At 40.0% G+C, this 19,971-nt stretch overlaps 1 protein-coding gene across 4 annotated transcripts; it reads left to right on the forward strand.

The window, feature by feature from the left end:
- Positions 1–4: 4 nt before the first annotated feature.
- LOC136442584 (tubulin polyglutamylase TTLL11-like) lies at positions 5–17,076 on the forward strand. 4 transcript variants are annotated; one of them, XM_066439521.1, is made up of 7 exons: positions 5–693; positions 5,762–5,999; positions 8,757–8,856; positions 9,200–9,912; positions 10,227–10,450; positions 14,222–14,524; positions 14,885–17,076. In XM_066439521.1, exons 1-7 carry the CDS (start codon positions 293–295, stop codon positions 15,159–15,161), a joined length of 2,256 nt encoding a protein of 751 aa, XP_066295618.1. In that variant the 5' UTR covers positions 5–292; the 3' UTR covers positions 15,162–17,076. The 4 variants fall into 4 exon arrangements, with proteins under 4 accessions (XP_066295618.1, XP_066295620.1, XP_066295621.1 ...); XM_066439523.1 differs by lacking the exon at positions 5–693 and adding an exon at positions 2,615–2,808; XM_066439524.1 differs by lacking the exon at positions 5–693 and adding an exon at positions 4,993–5,249.
- The last annotated feature ends 2,895 nt before the right edge of the window (positions 17,077–19,971 follow it).

Below are 19,971 nucleotides of genomic sequence, written 5' to 3' on the forward strand. Positions count from 1 at the left end.
ACATGGCGATGATGTTGTACGTTTAACGGGACTTTTTGTCGGCTGCTGTCAAGTTAGGGTAGATATAGTGCTTTTTTCTCACCGCTGAAAAGTTGCATCGCCAACTGTAATGCATATTGTATAGTACAGAACTTCCTTTTGTTGATGATTGGTGTCGACAGATCGCTTTTCGATTTAAAAACCAGGTCAGAAGGAGGTATCGGACTGACGAGGTGGATCAGATGAAGCCATCTGTGCTTTCATCGCCGTGACCTCCTTTCTGACAGGACCAGAGGCAGAAGACATCAACAGGATGTCCGTGAAGCTACAGAACATGTCCGACCGTCTGAGCGCCGTCCAGATCCACGGACACGCCATCGCCGTGCCTGACGGGCGGCAGCATCCGTCCTTACCCCGGCCGCGGGCGCGGTCCAAGTCGCCGGCGGTCCACGGGAGGAGGGTCGCCCTGACCCCCATCTCCGTCCCGCCGCGGACACGGACCCCCAGCCCGCGGGCCCGGACCCACAGGACGCCCAGCCCCCGCCCGCTGTCCGCCACGGGCTCCAGGCCGGCCTCAGCGGGACAGGTGGACGGGGGGGACCCGGCAGGCAGGGCGGCCACCCTGTACCCCACCTCCATGTTCAGTTTCGAGACGTTCAGGAGAAGAGACAGTGGCGACACCTTCAGGAGGATAGTGGTGGAGGAAAGTAGCAGGTAGGTTTTATAATTTCCTCACAAATATTTAAACAACCTGTACATGAACATTTGATATCATACCATCACACTTTTTTTTTAAACCACAGAACCCTAGGTCTCTGTCAGAAGTCATTATTTCCGCATACAATTTTAATTCCAGTTCATGGGACCCATAAAAGTCGTTCAGCATATTCATTATTGATGTGGGTTGTGACCCGAATATCAGGAAACCAGATTTGATTGCTCCCACGCTCATATTGCTGGTAGTCATGATCTCCTGGATTTGTTAGGCTTAAGATTTCTGTCTGTAGTCGTTGGTTTTAATTTTATATATTAAAGAGCAACTTTTTAAATTTGTGTTTGGAACATGATATGATGTTATCAAGCAGTTGAATATTTAGATGATTGTAAAGGTTATCAAGTTAAAAGTTATTTCCATCATTATGGTAAACATCATGTGTGAGGTTTCATATTTTTGTAAAAAGTTGCTTGAAATTCACCTGTCCTGGTACAAGTGTTTTATGACGATAGGTATGACCAGGTGAGATGTGCACTCATCGATGACCAAATTTACTGGCTAAAATGCACCTTAAGGGAGATATGTGCTTAATATTCATTAAGCAAGAATGCAATAAATTGGAAGAATTATAGTCTGCATTGTAGACTTCTAAAATGCCGGTTTTATTACCCTAATATGATGTACAGCAGCTGTGAGCAACTTTGGCAGATGGGACGAATAATCAATATTTTCTTTTGAATCTGGCATCAGATTGCCTGGTTCAAACCGTACTTCATCTGGCTACTAATCATGAAGAATTCCCAGGGACTACTTTTTTATGCACACTAACCAATACGAAGGACATGAAAGGACGCCCTGGGTATACAGCCTACCATCTGTTGCAGACAGACATTTCATGGTCTGGTAGGATTCAGGGTCTCCTTAGTGCCCTTTTTATCTTGACCTCATCTGTGAATATTAATGACAGGCACTGTTATATCCCCGCAGAGACCTTTGAAGGCAGTGGACCATACTTGACAAGTAACTTAAAACACTTATATATTCCAGAGATGCACTATGAAATGGTATTAATTAAGGTTTAACTTCATGGTGCATATTAAGGTTTAAATCGAACTTAAGTACCGTACGTATTTACCAGTATATTTTAAGCTACAAAATTCTGCTAGGATACCTTTGTGCTTAACTAATCATTCAATATATCAACCCACCATCATAAAACAATCTTTGATAACCCTTGACATTTACCCGTTCCTTTTCCCTTGAGACAATATCAAAGCCAGCCTAGGTAAAAGAAATTAGCATTAAAACTTTAAAGCAAGCATTACTATTTTCCTACTGGTACTGTTGGGCTGAACTGTAAAGACTGTTGATATTGCAGGTGAATTGTTGTTGATAATGATGTCCCTAAACTTGGATGTATCCAGGCACACCCTACATCAATCACTACATACTGGTACTAAGTTTGTTTCCCTGAAAAGTCCTCCGTACTGTACTTATAGAGTACCATACAGACATACCATCAAGGTGGGCAGCCTTACTTTAGTACAGGTCATTAAGAACACTTCAAATCCTCTTAAAACCCAACAACCGGTGTAAGCCATTCAAGCTAGAGGGAGGTTTAAGAATATTGTCAGAACGATTATCGCCTATGTGACAAGGGGAGTTTTGCGACTAATGCCAAGCAACAGTGTCAGAGAGGCTTTGTTATGAATGTGTTCTTGCATTTCTAAAAGTAAAACTTTAATACAGCGCCTTGGACTGATTGTAAACCTCAGATCTGATTGGCCCAAACACTTAGACCTTTTTCACTGTTTATACGGTTTCCTGATCATAAAAGACAAATGACTGGTGAGTCAACACAATAGATTGAAATAGAAATTTCCTTTTGTCTTTGTACTTATCACTGCAATGAATGATATTTTCTTTGTTAAGTCGAGGCATTCACAGAACATGCGGGGATGTCACAGTCCAAAGGATAACTAGGGAACCAAAGGATTTTCCTGTTGATCTATGTGCTCCTATTCTCCTCACACCCTCCAGAATTGTTTGTGGCCACTCCCCTTGGTGAAGGACCTTTACCTGGCTAGAAGTCTTCTCACCTGTCCCAGGTGGAGGTACAAGTCCTAACCATGCATTTCGTTTCACACTTTGAATAGTTTCAGTTTCATGGACTTCTACATACAGCGCATAGCCAATGGTATACCGGTAGACTTAATTTGTGTTGACTAAGGAACTTTTAAGTCTAACACAGAGTGTTCATACATCTTTTCATCCATTAATGTACTTTACAGGAAAGTTGATGATGATACAAGAAGTATAAAAAAAGAGACCAAAGATCGCAAGTCTCCACTACTCTTATCAATAAGTGTGTTGGGTTCTTTAATGTACAGGGATTTGACACCTGAGTTTTCCTCATACATGGGACAGAGTGCTAAGTACTTAAGATCATATTGTTGACCTGCAGTCCCTTCCAGTAGTGTCCAAGTCGGTGGTCCGAGGATTCAAACCTACAACCTCTGGATTTCCACCCTGTACATGAAACGTGGGACCACTAACCAGTTGCGCAACAGGAATACTACGTGTTCACACCACGCCATACACAGGTTTAACAGATGTATTGGAAGAGAAATTTTCTAAACAACTGAAATCTAGCTTGCCAGCTGTGACTTTAAGGAAGAAACCCGGCTTCAAAGCAAATCTTAAAGGCTGTAAAGGAGTCCATGTGTGTGTCAGATGCCATGACTTGGCAATACATCAGTTGTAGTGTGAGGCCTGAACTGTTATCACTTGTCTAGAGCCTTTGAAACATAAAACCCCAGCCTGGGAGAAGTGCCAAACTTTTCCCAACCATTTATTATTTCTAACAGCTTGGGAATGGGCCAGGTTATGTGTCATTACATTGGGGCAACATTGCAAACATGGTTTAAATGATTTTTGGATGGATATTAAGTATGGCACATAACAGAAATAAAACTGTTTTTCTTGATCAATTTGTCAGGACATAAAGCAATAGCGAACTTGAGTCATGACTAAGCAATAGTCTGATTTCAGCTAGATATCATTTTAGCCAAAAAGTTTTCAACGTTTAGGTAAAATAGGATTATTCAAATTTACTTTAAGCTTTCGAAATTGAAATTGACTTAATATAAAACGAGGAAACGTGGCCTATTAGTTCTACTAATTACTAGTTCTGTCAATCTTACATCACATTTTAATATGATCCTGATATAAACATTTACCTCTGAAACTGCACCATCTGCTGTTGTTGTTTGAAATTGGACTAACAGAAGTCAGACGTTTGCATATTGACTTTGGCTGGTTTGTTCCCACACCCTGCACACACTGGGAGTTTACATAGCTCTTTCCCAGTAAAGTTAGCAAATACTTTGTATGCTTTTACTGTTAATAGCTTTGTTATTGTCTTTAGGGAGTTCTGCAAACTCCAAGAACTTTTCTTTTGTGTAAAAAATCAGGACTTGCATTTACAAAACTATGTTTGAGTAACGCTAAGACTTGCAATTCACAGTTGAAATATGTAGCATACCAGCTTTGCATTTTTTTATATTAGTACATACGTGTACATGTAATGTAAACTACAATTCTGATTACTTAGCTAGTTTATTTACTGTTTTTAAGGCTTTGGATTTGCAATGTTCTTTATGAACTATTCAAGATTGACTACTACAATGAGGTATTATGTGTAAAGGCCATAAAATGTTAACAATAGGTCAACAGTTGTTAAGAGTGATAACACACTATTGAAATAACACCACATCATATTTTAACAATGACCATGTATCATATTTCATACCATTTATTGCCTTTGTTCATGTCCAAATAGCTGTGATATTATCCAAAAGGTTGTTATTGTCATGTATGTAAAATGAATGTGTCCCCTGTTGACAGTATAAACTGTGGCTTGAGACGTTGAGTAGGTAACATGCTTTGAAGATGACAAAGTTTGACAAGTGAAGTATTAAGTTTTCAGAGCCGATTCTGCGACATGTGTGCAACCATGGGAATACGCAGTGATACAGCAAGTGTCGGATGAAATATTCATGACTCCAGAGGCACAGTGAGAGTTATCAATCAGTCTGTACGGCTAGTTTAACATCAGATTGTGTCAGATTCTGTCTTGTACAACAGTGAAAGGGAATAGACATACAAATTTCATCATGTTTCAGAAATGTTTATGCTGAAATAGGAATAGTATATGCATTTAAGAGCTGAATGTCATTCTACATGTTGTATATATCTACATTTTTTATTGATAATCATATAACCTAAGACTGATACAGGTTGTTGGTAAGCGGAGAGTAGGTTGCAGTCCTGTCGTAATGCTTGAAATGAAGGTTTTACAATCACAGTACAGCACCATTGTGCTACCTGATATTGATTTGTTGATGGTTTCCACCTGAGGTAAATCACTATCCTTCGATTGCTCCCTTGGGGATAGCACAAACCTAGGTCAGACCATCTGGGGTTGCTACAGCAGCCATCTTTAATAGCTGCTTGCAGCCATGGATACAATGTGGAGGCTACGCCAAACATTACGGTCTGTTCTGTTTGTGTCCCGTACCTGTACCGACGATACAGTACCTCCAGGCAATAGTTTGGTATATGACGATTATCCATGCATAATTTGTTTGAGGTTTTGTGCAATATTTGAGCGTGAGCACAGATGTTTTTTATTGTGTTATGGGAGTGTCAACTTACATTTACCTGGAAATCATTGGAATAGCAGGTGTTATAAGAGTGACTGGGAAAGCAGGTGTTGTATGAGCTACCTGTGTTATGCAGGTCCTAACAATTATGTCCTTTTCAGGTGTCTAACATGCAAGGAAAAGGGTATGATAGTGATTTGTGCTTAAAGATACATTTGCATGTGTCGTTATTTATTCTATAATAATATTTGTTGATGCACACAAACGACTGTTTTATTCTGTCCAGAGTTCATGTTTTTGGATTGGGCAAGATTGAAAGATGCTGTAGAAATCAACCATTTTGTCTGCTATCATTGACCTGAAAAAATGTAATGAGAGTCGTAACAATGCTGTCTTCTTTCAGATCTTCCAAAGAGAAGCGTCCAAAATCCAGTATGAGTACAGCGGACTCAGAGAAGACAGAGTCAGGCTCAGACGCCGACGTAGACCCAGAAGGAAGGAAGCGGAAGGGAAAGCATGGGATAGTGCGGAGGCGACGGTTGCCGACGGCGCTCATCATAACTCTGGACACGACAAGGGCACGGAGTCAGCTGGACGTGATCAGGCTGGCGCTGAAACAGTTGGGCAGGGGCTGGAGGGAGGTACGTACAACTGGTGGTGTGGTGGGAACAAGGCTGGCCAAGTCATGTACTGTGCATGGGATTTGGCCAGCCTCAGGATACTTGTAAACATATTAGAATGCCATAAAGGCTGTTGGCACACTAGCATATTCAAGTCTTTTACTCTGTTTTGTTTTCTTCCACGGTAGCAGTATCCAAGCTTTAAATCAGGAAAAAAGAAATTCTGTACAAGTTTACAGGCACGCAAATCCTTCCGAAGTGTTTCTTTCACATCAGCTGGATGAACTTGAGACAGACGTGTGAAGGAAGTTGTTTTGACGTCTGTCTGGTGAAAGATATGGTCTGACAAAAGGCCTGCCAGCAGGTGCCAACATTGTTTTACATCATTGCCACAAAACGTCACTATTAATGGGAACAAGTCCTTAGGGATTTTTAACCATCTCCTTGCTGGCACCAATGTATCTATGGGTAAGTCAGCAGGGAGAAGGTTAACCAGTGTATAATGACATCAGACAAACATGACTGTATTACAGGTTGTTTCACTCTTCCACATTACAGTAATTGCTTCTTTTCAAATCCTGTGCCTCTCCAAATGTTATTATGTCTACTATAAAAGACTGGAGGTCAACAAGTAAACCATTTCCGCAGCTGTATGACTCTAACACAAACAAACACTTGAGTCATTAACCTGTCTTTTGTGACCCTAGTTATCTCCCACACCCCATTTACACCCAATCCCCAATAACAACACCCCTCATGTGTCCCTGCACGGCTGATCTTTTAAAAGGCAGTAGATCCCACTTCAGCCTGCTTTCCTTCCAGAGGAAGCGAACTGAGTGGATCAGGCTGGGACGTGGGGCGGCATGATGACATTACTCATTTAGATAACTTATTCATGACTGCCCCATTTTTCAGGCAATCTATTTTGTACGAGCAAATTTTGCCATGTTTCCATCAAAAATTTATTCCTGTGCTGAAATGACTACATGATATATTAAGAAAGATGAGTCCATATCAACCTTCTTGGCTATCGTCAACTTTGACCATACATGTATGCTCCCTAGTACAAGGATTTTAATTTTTTTTTTACATTTAGAAGTATTGCCATTTTCCATACCATTTGGCTATCCAATGGCCGTAGTAAATGGTAATTTCCCATCTATCCATTTTGTTTACCCTGTTGTATCTTATACTAGTTTAATTTGAAAAAAAATCCCTCAACCAAAGTTTTAATATTGAACTGTTGGAAATCCCTTGATTATATGTTGTTTAGTTTCGTGATACACCGTGTTGAAGCTGATATTTTCCCAGAGTAGTTGTATTGTGGGGAGGTGTTATGATAACCCTCACCTGAGAGTTAGTGTAGGCTGCATAGTGGACAGGGTTGGGCGGTGGTATGTAGGCTTTTATACGCCTTGATGACATATGGTGGATGGTTGGATGGACAACAATAGTCACCCATAGGGGCCATGAAGGAAACAAAACATTAACAGTTTAAGCTCTGAGCAGTTAGACAGAATGCCAAGGTCACATTCTACTAGGTTGTTTTGACCTTGTAGGAAAAGAAAATATAACTTAATTTGCAGTAAACTTTAAGGGGTATCATTTGTTGGAATGTCATAGTTGTCAAAACATTAGCCTCCTTATTGCAAAACCCCTCTGGGCTCCCCTTGATATCAGTCCTGAGACACTGTCAAATGTTTTATTTTAGCATTGGACTTAAGGGGAAAATTTGGCAGTTTTGTTGTGAACTTCAAAAATTTGTCAAGACCAAGATGCACATCAGCTATTCTGGAGAATTATCAGCCCAGTTGCAACGTTCAGCCCCACCACATGGAATCGTTTTTACAGTACATATATGTGCCCTTCACCTTCAATAATCTATCTAATCCCTTTCCACCTCGAAGGTTAATTAGAAAGGTCAACAGGGCCCTATGGAAGAAAACATGTCGTATTTCTACATGACATTTCAATATATTTGGTGTGCTCTTACATGTATTCCCCTTGATACCATGTTCTGCATGTTTAGGGCTGTTTTAGAACAGCTCTGTTTGATAAAAGACACAATAAGAAATTAAAACCATCTTTGGAATCAAATTTACTATAGAAAAATGCACTCTTCAGAATATCTACTTCTAAAGTTGCAATTTCTAACGTTATCTAGTGATCCTGTAGTATGAAATATTTTATGTACTAATGGTATGTATATGACTGCTTCTTCGTGTTGTCTTTTATTTGCTACTAGTATCACTTGTCCACTGTCTGTGACCTGATCTATTCTTCTTCACAGAGCAGTTATTTTTCACAAAGCTGCTTTTCTTTGCCTGAATGCTTGCGTGCCAACAGTAGACACTATTATTGCCCTAGAGCTGCCAGAAGCAGCCTGTGACACACGCCTTTGATCATGACCAGGACAAAAGCTTTTGTTTTGGTCCGGGTCAGATTTCAGAATTATCTAGCAACAAACAGTTTTCACTGAAAGGCACACATTATGAACTTCACATTGTTCACTTGATGCAATGTTATTGGTACGACACACTTCAAAGTCTACTTAAAATACCTAACCAAGAATTGCTCTGCAGTGGTACGTGCTTCAAAATGTTGTGATTTATGAATAAAGAGTACAGAGTTCTTGACATATGTCTAATGTTAAAGGTTTCATATATTTCTAATACAATTTTTTAAAGATTTCAACATCCTTTCTGCTTTCTATCATCCAATGTATTGTAAATTTCTTTCCTAAAAATTTTTGCCTGTTTTTTTTTGTGTCATACCCAGTACCCCCATGGCAGGAAGGCGGGTTCAGATATGTACTGGTCGGTTCCAGCCTTCAACGATTACGACGACTTTCCTTCAGGCATCATCAACAAACTTCCAGGTAATTATAAGATAGTCTGTCAATATCACAACATCAACTCTCCTACTGCCACCATTGATTAGAACTGGGCATTATGATTTGGCATTGGGATTCAGAAGGTTATTAAGTCTAAAACATATCTTGGGATAGAATATCTTGATGATGCTGGTTACCTGCCTTAGACATAGGACAGGGAAATGTAATAAAAATTTGTCCCAATTTCTATTTGGATTACATTTACTAATTCACAAAATCAGAAATGGAAAAGATACATAACAGTAGATTGTTCAGTTTTTGTAGCATCTGTTGTCATAGATTTATGCAGAAACAACTAATACAATTATGATGTTTTATACTACTTCAGGCATGAAGGACATGTCCAACAAGGCTCACCTGTCCCAGGCACTGGACAGGATGCACCAGCTCTTCCCAGAAGCCTTCGACTTCTTCCCAACCACCTGGCGACTTCCCGAGGAATTCCACCAATTCTGTGCAGAGGTTCGCATCCTGAAGGAAAGACGTGGCAAGCGGTACAAACCAACGTTTATTGTGAAGCCCGACGAAGGCACGCAAGGGGGCGGGATCTACCTCCTCCAGGACCCACACGACGTGAAGTCCATTGGAATGGTTCGTCCGGCCGTTGTTCAGGAATATCTCACCAACCCATATCTCATAGACGGCTACAAGTTTGACCTCAGGATCTATGTGCTGCTAGGAAACATCGAACCTCTCCAACTTTACATCGGACGTGAAGGCATGGCGAGGTTCTGTACTGTCCCATACCAGTCGCCATCACGAATGAACCTACATGAGTCATACATGCACTTAACAAACTACTCTCTCAATAAGTATAGTGACGGGTTCATCCATTCCGAAGACGGAGATATAGGTAGTAAGAGGACGTTGAGTAGCGTTTTGCAGAGACTAAAGCGGAGAGGCAAGGATGTGGACAAACTGTGGAAGGACATTGAAGACATTGTCCTGAAGACAATTATAGCAATCTTACCTGAGATCAAGACTTTCCACCATGTCATGTTGCCACCAGGGAAGAGTCTGGGAGGACCTAAGTGTTATCAAGTAGGTTGGGGTAGAGTAGCCTGGGTGCCATCCTAGTCAGTTTTCTGCAGCTCCCGTACTCTCCGCTTACCAGCTATGGTAGCTGCAGAAAACTAATCAGGATGGCGCCCAGGCTAGGATAGGGAATTTCGGAAATGGTTGGGAAATACGTAATATGGTCTGGCTATTTGTTCACTAGTATAAGGTACATGTATTGGTACCATGGAAGGAAGAAGGAATACAATAGGACAATAGGTACTTTTCTATCAACCTGATAATTGTCTACAAAAGAGTGTTGATTGCATCTTGTGAATCATCTTCATTTTTTTGTGAAGCTGCTGGGATTTGACATCTTGCTGACCTCTGACCTGAAGCCCATCCTACTGGAGGTGAACTCTAACCCCAGCCTGAAGATCGACTCAGAGCGGGAGGTGTCGCCGGGGGTGATGGAGCACATCCCCAGTCCCGTGGACGAGGAGATCAAGGTGCCGCTGGTCCGGGACGTCCTGAAGGTCATGAAGCCACAGAAGAAGAAACCTGTCCCCAAGTCCCCCTCCAAGTAAGGCTTAAAGCACCTTAAAAAAAGTTAAAGCTTTTAAAGAATAACATTAGATGTACGATTAGGGTACTTGTGTTTCTTTTATAAAATGGGAGCAGCATTGTACCAACAAGGAACTCTCCCAAAACTGTCAGACAAGATACGGGCCAGACGTTTAAGGTTTGCCGGGCACTCCCTTAGAAACAAGAAGGAAATAGTCTCCAACTTAGTGCTATGGTCTCCAACCCATGGGATAAGGAGGCCGAGAAGACTGCCCCTAAGATACTTAGATGCGGTATACAAGCTGAAGGCATGGGGAAGGCTATGCAGTACAGGAACTTTGGCCATGGTGGTTCGGATGACAGAGGAAGAATGGTACCCGACATAAGACATGAGATGTTTCTTTTGCCTGCTTGCTTAATAAATTGAAATACAAACAATAGACATTGTAATTAGTACATGTATCAAGATTTTTAATAGCAGACTAAGAAGATATTCACAGGCTGTATACAGTTTGACATAGAGCCGCCAAAAAGTTTATGCTAACGAAAGAATTTAAGTTTGTGTTGTATTGTGCCATTCCTCTTATAAGTCATATATGGTCTTGATTTAGACATATCACCGGGGTAACATTATATCTTGATTTTGGGGATCTTAGCAACAACTCTCAAATTTCTTTTGTTCCGCCATATTAGTTCTAGGTGGAATATACATTCGGTAGATCAGCATGTTTCATCCATTCAAAACTATGTAATGTCTTGTTCTTCGAGAGTGCGAATTTTCTACTCTGAATGTCAGTAAGGCCACAGCAAGTAAATTTTATGGATGACATCAGCGCGCTCATTAATTTTCGCCTGATTTTGAAAAAAAAAAGAATATTTTTTTACCCTTCGGCAATGGTCAACATATCGAAAATAATACAATTTGTCACAAACTACAGTCAGTTCTATCGTAAAAACGTTCTAGATGCCATAAAAAGGCATTTGAAAATGTAAGAATTGTGAAAACTCCGTACAGACGCGTTGTACAATTATTGTGTATGCAAGCTGTAACAAGATTGCCCATCGTCACCAACTTACAAGAAGAAACTGTGCAGCCCTCATGCCAAACTTGTAATATAGTGTGTAATTTCTGTGCCATTATTATCAACAACGTGAAATCCGATGTGCTGTTCTTGAATGAAGTGAACTACTAACAAAATCGACATTTCATTGCCCTCCAATGATATGTCCGACAAAGGCTCTGTGTTGTGCAATTGATATGATCCAGCAACGTTGAGGCTCAATTGCTCGAATTTGATGGCATGTGTTGACACAGTGTTCCATATGAATACCCAGTTGAATATAGTTGCTGCCCAGGTGTTCCATTGCATATGAATGCCCATGATGGTATGACATGTTTACTGTTGAATCAAGGTGGTCTTATATTATATATGAAACGTCATTGGTTGAATACAGGAACAAAAGACCAGTTGGTCGTGATTCTTGTTTAACAAGATTCATGATCTCAAAATTTGAAAATAAAGGAATCTTGTTTTTTTTTCGCCCTATCTCATTAATTTTGGAGTCTGCGGAGGATGTCATCCATAAAATTTACTTGCTGTGGCCTAACAAAACTTTTTCAGGATTATTGTTCTCTGCAGCAGTGAATGTTGGTTTGTAAACGTTTGAGTGTGTAGCCCATGACAACAGCCGTTTTTGTTTGGCCTCAGGTTTCTGGATGTCTGCCAAGAAACACAAAAGGACATTTACATCCATTAGGTTCTCTGTGTCAGATCTATTCACCAAAGGTCAAGTTCTTGCCTCTACCAGCGCCTGTGTAACCAAAATATTTTGCATTGAAGCACGATTTCTACCCTCTGGTTTTCTGTCCAAGCTGTTACTGGCTGTGTTACAGGCTTAATATCTTTTAGTACACGGCTCATTACTGTCTCCAAGCAAGCAAAGTTTAAAATGATATAACATTGGTATACAAGGCATCGAATAGAAGACTAGCACTGTATCTCTCTTTTGAGTTGTAGTGAAGTTTTCGTTAGGAAATTGAAAAAATAGTTGTAACATAAGAATGTGTCAGAAAGAAGGTATCAGAATTTGTTCCAATCATGATATTTTCAACTACCCAAATTTTTGTGGTGAAGAAATGAACAAAGTATGGGACGTCTGTAAAGGGTTTTATTATACGACCAACCACTGCAGCAGCAGAATAAACAATAATGTACCAAGAATGTAATATCAGTTTCAAGAACATCCCCTGCACCATAGTGATGAAACCACGAGATGTAGCACCAGCGTCACCATGTCTGCTGAGACATGTTTATTGGGTTAGGGATTGCGGAGCTGAACTCCGGGCTTGACCTTTTGGTAGAACATCAATAAATATCTGGTTACCTCATTACTCAGGCACAAGTGAGTCAACAGGAGAGTCATATAGGGATCAGGGCCGTGCCTAATGTGTTTAACAAACGTCTGTTGCCACGTTCCTGTTTCCCTGCCATGGGAATGTTTATTGGTTACAGGGAAGATTTAGGTTGTAGAAACCGGTGGTGATGTAGACTTAAATGTAATAAATTAGAGACATTACTCAGAGAACACAAACCTCTGCCCAGGCAACATAATTTTTTCATCTATTCACTTTACATTCCTGCAGGGCTGAAAATAACCAGCTGCAAATTACAGCACATTTTGAAGATTGCAGATGAAATATATGACCAACTTGTAACTTTGCAGGCTAGACATATTATGCAATATTGCAATATTTTGCAGGATACGTTGAAAAATATATTTCAACTTTCAAGCCGCTTGTCTGCAATTTGTTGTTTAAAAAGAAGCTGCAGTTTGGATGGAAACTACTCGGGGGCTCAAGATTTTAAAGTATCTTCTTTCTGTGTGACCCTACGATAAACTGTGCTTTATATGTTGGCCTCTTCTCCAGTTACTTTTCTCCATAAAAGTCCCATCAAGAAAGCTGAAGACCCAATTTGTATGAAATCTCCTAAGTCTGTTTATTGCCCTGGTGGAGTCTTTCCTAAATTGGAAGATTGAGGCTGACCTTGGCAATGAACGAGGAAATCAATACGGCAGGAAAGAGGCCTTTACTTTTATGAGTCGGATCAATGGATATCTGGTTAGGACTGTATTGAGAGATCAGTCAGTTTTCAGTAATGGTTCATTTAACAACTGAAGGCTTGGGGCCATCTTGGGAAAGAAGAAGTACCATGATTTTTGTATTACATTTGCAGTGCTCTAGGGCTGTATCTTGCACTTCGGATATCATTGCATCCATCTTCAAATGTCAGTCTTCATAATTTACACATAGTATGTCTATACCAAAGGATCAAATTGAATGTAGCATGCTCTGACATTTTCAGTGACAGGTGGCAAAGTCCCTGTTCTATTCCATCAGCCAATGACACTTGAAGAGCTATAATTGTTAAGTCAGCACTTAATGGAAAAGATCTCTGCTTTTGCTCTTGTGCTTACTCTCATATCAATGAACACTTCTTATAATTACATTTTCACATTGTGATACAAAAGACCAAGGATATTATATAGGACCAATCTTGGCTGGCTGTCAAAATTAGCCTTTCAACCATGAGAAATTTATCCCATGTTGTTGACTAAGGTGATCAGTATATTACCATTGAAGTTGTACATTACAGTCGGTATATTAGCATTGAAGATTTTCTAATAATGCACTGCTTCATTTGTGATTGTAGTTGAAGTTGTGCAAATAAGATGATTTCCCTATTGCCAGAACATCCGATCATTAACGGTTGTTCCTTTCCTTCTCCAGAGTGCTGGACAACCTGACAGATGAGAAGAAGGGAGAAGTGGACGACAACTCCACGGACGAGAACAGGAACCTGTCGGAGGACTCGGCGGGCTCCTCCGACTCCAACGCTAACCTGCTGAAGGAGCTGCAGCTGGAGCAGGAGAAGGACAGGGAGCGGCTGGTTCTCCTGGAGCTGTACCCTCGCCTGGAGAAGCAGTACGAGCACTTCCGCCTGGTGGAGAGGATCGCCGCCCTGTTCTGTCAGTTTGTGGGGATCAGAGGGACCACCAGGATGGGACCGACAGGCTTCAGGACATTCACAAGGTGAGACGCTGCTCCTGTACAACTGTGCAGTGAACTCCTCAGCATATTGAGTCACTGTGTTGTTTGTCTTTAATAATGATAAAATCATAAATTGAATATTCCATACATTTTCATACTCGTTTATGTCATTGCCCATTTGATTGTTCGTTTCATGAGGCTAGGTTACTAACTAAAGGTATTTCAGTATTCAATAGTTCAGACAAAGTGGCTGCAGGATTCCTTATTACCATATTATACATTTGTAGGAAACGAAAAGGTAAAGTTAAGCAGTTGTCCTCAGTAGTGAGGTGAAGCATGAAGCAGTAGGAAGTTAAGATAAGACTTTTGTGACCTTTAAACTTATTATAATTTTCCCTCCAGGACTTGCAAGCTGCACAGCAACGGGCTGACGACAGCCGCCATCGACATCCTGTACATCGACATGGCGCGGCGCTGGGCGCACGCAATCCCCGACCGCACTGCCGGCCTGTGCTTTCAGGGATTCATCGACGCCTTCTTCTACATCGCCCGCCGGAAGTACTACACGCGCTGCGAACAGTTCGCAGAGATGGTAGCGGCGCTGATCGACCATTGCGAGGGGAACCTAGAGGAGAGGGGAACACTGTTCAGGGCTGGGGTGTTTGCTTCCCCATTGTAAATGTATATGGAGAGAAACATTAAGTTATAGAGGGAGATTGAAATCAATCCATGAGCCCTCAAGACATTATGAGTAATATTATATATAGCCATATCAACCTTTCAGGTGACTGATAGTGTTCTTTAGCAAGGTTGCACCGGGGTTGTAATCCCTGAAAAGCCACACTGTAGTATATTGTTCGTATCGAATATGAATGTATGAGAACTGAGTTATCTGATAATTATGATCCCTTTATTTTTTGGAAACCTTGTTGAAATCAGGCTGTTTCAGAACAAACAGAAATCCCAAGATCTTTGGAACTGTAATCATGACAAAAAAGGGCCTGTCATGTCTTGAAGGTAGATTAATGAAAGGAATTTTTGTATTAATTCCTATCCCTCTTTAGTCTTTGTAGCCTATGTATAGAAAATAGAGAGGTCTTTGATTATAATTGAAGGCTAATGCATGTATAAATGACTTGATGTATCATTTTGAAGTGCCTTAGACGAAATTCCTCAAAGGGATTTCAAAGGACTTTCAGGTGCTTTGGGGATGTATTTTGTATGTTCTTTGATATGATTTTTTAGGCCTTTTCCATAAACACTCAAATTCATGACATTATGTATTAACTGGAAAGGCAGCAATTACCTCTTGAAAATCAAGGCTGTTAATACTAACTGACATAGTGACAGTTGATTTCATGCACTGGTTTTGTGTGAATCACATTGACTATGACTGCAAGATGTCACAGAACTTTTGTCTTTCCATACCTGAACATGATTGATTCGCAAACTGATAATTCAAAATACTGGTACAGCAGCAAATTATATATCTAAACCTATATCTCATGCACCAAGGAATGGCTATTGCACCTAGCTTATTATTGACATTTTGTAGTGATCTTGCCATTCAGTTTTTTGGTCTGATACAAGAGATAGCCACAGTGGGTCAAGCCATAAAACTATGATTCATATGAGACATGGTAGATTTGAAAAAGCCAGTCCTAATATTAGCTTATTATAACTTCAAGCTACCACACTACATTTACATGGCTTTGAAGGGTTTTGCTTTTGCATGTGCCCATTATATAGTCAGACAGTGTTTTATTACATGAAAGTGACTGTCTTCTACAGCAAATGTACAGCTCATATTATAAAAACTTATCATGTAACATTTAACCTCAGTGAAATTATCGCAGCCAGAGAAGGGCTTAAAACAATATATCTTTGACACAGGGTTAAGAAATGCTCTGTTCAGTTTAAGGAACTTGTATATATATATGTAACATTAATGCTAATGTTTTCCATCTGATTGTGTATGTATCAAACAGGTTATTGCCTTGTTAAAATGCATATCAATTTTGCCAGATATATATCTAGGTATCAGGCATACAATTGTCATGATCATATCATCTATGAAAATATGTGAAAAAATCTCTGTATGAAATTTTCTGAAGAGCTATTATGTTGATAATAGCAACTGTTCTAATTCTGTGTGCTAACACCTTTGTAAGGTAGAATCAGACTGAGTGTATTTCTTTACTCACATTTTGTATGGATGTCTTAACCTGCTGTCCAATTATGCAGTTTGTATATTTGTACAATTGATGTTGTCTGCCATACTTTAACAATAGAAGTTTATCTTTACTTTAAGAATTCATTGCATGTAAATGCTGCATAATATATACCTAAGCCATGACTATAATGTTCTTTTAAGTATGTTAATGTGTTAGTTTGTAATCTTTTCTTGTAAGTGCAATATTATTTGACAAATTATTTGATTTTCCATAATTCACTGTAAATTTACCCCTTGCCATTTATGACAGAGTAAAATATACAACGAATATGAATTGTGGGATACAAAGTAAACTAAAAGAGAAACAAGACAGCAACCTTCTGCTTTTCTTTAGCTGAGCTAATAAACTGCTGTGTATGAAGTGACGTGTCGGTCTTTCTTGTTGGTACATTTATTAGTTTAATTTTACTTTATCATGCTTTGGCCGTCAATCACACTGTGGCTATCAAACTAATGAATATTAAACTTAAGCCAGGTATCAAAGAAAATGATATTGCCAGTAATATTGAAGTAGTTTTGGACAATTTTCCAGCCAAATCCTTGAACAGAAAAAGCCCCAAACTCCCATTCTGAAATGAGACATGATCCATGGTTAGATTGTATTTTCTTCATTGCAAGTATTTGAATGAGCAAGTACATGGAACCAAACATGTCTATCTACCATAGATACTTTACAATCAAAGGTCTGCAGGTAAAGAATAAAAGCAGAGAAATTGCGATGACAAAGGTTGTCAAAATGAACACACAGAACAGTCAATCACATGATAAACAATAAATCCTCTATCGTTATTGTTTAATCATGAAAAGGGTGGTATGGCCGTACGTCTGTCTTTGTGTTATAATTTTGTGATCCAAATGCTGATAGTATTGTATAAACGGATGGAAGGGCCAAGTAAAAGGTAAAGTTGTCATAGAAAATCGGATGTCTCTAAGCAGATGTTGGGGTGAAAGATCGTAACTTTTTTCTGAGTGACGGCCGGGTTTCTCTGACAGTCCATACCACAAATAAGCGGATAAACAGTTGAGTAAAAGACCGAAGTTGTCAAGGAAAAACGGATGATGTCTAAATATAACTCGTTTCGTACATGGCCTCCTTGCGCGGCGCTTGAAAATCGATCATCTTTACGTCAAGAAGTTTTTTAAAATCAGAAGTCATTCTAAATGTATGTGAAGACGTCTGTGCATGTTTTTACTTGCTGTAAACCTAACGTCTTATATTTTCACATTTTTAAAGATTAAGACTTTGTACCCTAACAGAGCCTAACCTGCAGTACCGCCCCCGGCCGCGACTAGAAAAGTGACAAAGACAGACGACCGCCAAATTGCCAAATTTCGGTATTATCGGGAATGGGGAAATCACGAAAGGCTCGCAAAGGGGTTTGAACGTTTCAGGTGGTTTTCACGTTGATTTGAGCAGTGACACCAAAATAAACAACAGACAGGTTCTTCTTGGAGATTATCAATTTGTACATACCATAATAGTCTATGTATGATACTTTATTCTTTGACTTGGACGGCGAGAAATCCTTACTTACAACACTACACAACTTTGAAACACTTTTCCGGAGTAACTCTTTCTATTTTGTGGTTTTAAAACCACAAGAAGTTTGAATTCAATCATATAAAAGTTGTTTAACACGTGAATTCAGTAATTTTCATGAAGTAGGGAGCCGTAAAAATATTTTCCCGTTTGGTCTTGGGTAAGGTAGAATTGTTGCACTTCATAAGCTTTTCCGCTGGGAGCGCTATTGTGACTTAGCATGACCGATTGAAATGCGCTGTTAAAGATTATAAGTTGCTCTTGTCTTGATGAGAGGTTGGTTCTTCTGAAACCGATATTTTGTATGTTGAAATATTTCACGTTAATTTGAGGGGACAGTAGACTGATTTTTTAAAAGAAGAATGACGGATAACGATACTTTTATGTGACATAAACTGGTACTGGGTCTGATAAAAAGTGTGTATAATGTCAATCATAATCATGTTGCAATTGCAATGTCGAAATTGTGCCTTTGTTTCTATGGAATAAACCACGAGTAAAACTCCATTACAAAGCCATGACCTTTCCTAGGTATGTTGTTTTTTCCCCTTAAAATAGTTATATGTTAACGATGGATAGTACAAACAGGAGTGAAGTATACCCGTCAGTGTTGGCGCTTCGACCCTTCTTCTTCTTCTTCTTGTAATTATGTGCACAACCTCATCATGCTGAGGGCTACGGCACAGTATCTTGGTCAAGGTCAATTGGGGCACTGGTTGCCCCCGCCCGGCTTTTCGCGAAGAAAACCGCCTCGTGGAACACAGTTGATGGTAACGTTACAACACGTCCTGAATGATATTAACAAATTAATTGTTATCATCACTCACATTTAGGCCTCGCTGACACACATACACAAAATTTAGCCAATCACGTTGCTCTCCCTGGCACCCAATGTATATTGTAATCCACACATCGTACATCACTTCGAAAGGAAAGTTGGATATCTATCGAATCGACTGTCAAACACACAGTTGAATTTGTTCAATGTCTTTTCGTTTCACAAAAGAGGATTAAACTTGGACGTGGTAGTCCTTCAGAAAGTGACAATTAATAGGCAATGTACACTCGATTACTTCTATTGGTAAAATGTGAAGGAAACGCGTCATATATGATCCGGATCAGCGAAGCCTAGTATGAACGGGGTGTTAGACTTGTCAAAACACTACTTGGTCCAAAATGGTCGATCTGTAGACGCGGCGGCGAGGAGCCCATGCACCACCGTGGCTGCCCGTTGAAGCGCCACCTATATTCATGTACACAACACTTTTCGGACGGATATATGTGGACATCATCCGTTTTCCTTTAACACCTTTGGTCTTTTCCTCAACCATATTCACCCGCTTACATGACACCAGACCACAGAATGATTTAACAAGGACATGCTGGCAAAGTATAGACTGGTTTAGACCAAGTGTGGCTATCAAAATTGGACCTTCAACAAAGCCCTCAAACCTTCTGACCAGTCTAAGAAAACACTCATCCGCCTATCTATTACTTGTTACATCATTTTGTGGTTATAAGGAGAAAGTCGATGATGTCCAGGTATATCCTTAACCTACACATTAGGTCCGAAAACGATATGTACTGGTATGTAACGTTAGGTGGCTCTTCAACGGTCACGTTGGTACCCTGACACGCGGGTTCCTCGCGCAACGCCTAGATAATAATTTTGACGTCAAGTACTGTTTTCAAAAGTCTAAAGGTCATCCTAAATGT

Source organism: Branchiostoma lanceolatum, chromosome 9, assembly GCF_035083965.1.
Source record: "Branchiostoma lanceolatum isolate klBraLanc5 chromosome 9, klBraLanc5.hap2, whole genome shotgun sequence".
Lineage (NCBI taxonomy): Eukaryota > Metazoa > Chordata > Leptocardii > Amphioxiformes > Branchiostomatidae > Branchiostoma > Branchiostoma lanceolatum.

What these genes read in the sequence shown, in the direction of transcription:
- LOC136442584 (XM_066439521.1), top strand. Translation starts at nt 293, where the DNA reads ATGTCCGTGAAGCTACAGAACATGTCCGACCGTCTGAGCGCCGTCCAG. An exon ending in GTCCCCAAGTCCCCCTCCAA is followed by an intron (nt 10,451 to 14,221) that starts GTAAGGCTTAAA and finishes TTCCTTCTCCAG; the next exon opens with AGTGCTGGACAACCTGACAG. An exon ending in GGCTTCAGGACATTCACAAG is followed by an intron (nt 14,525 to 14,884) that starts GTGAGACGCTGC and finishes TTTTCCCTCCAG; the next exon opens with GACTTGCAAGCTGCACAGCA.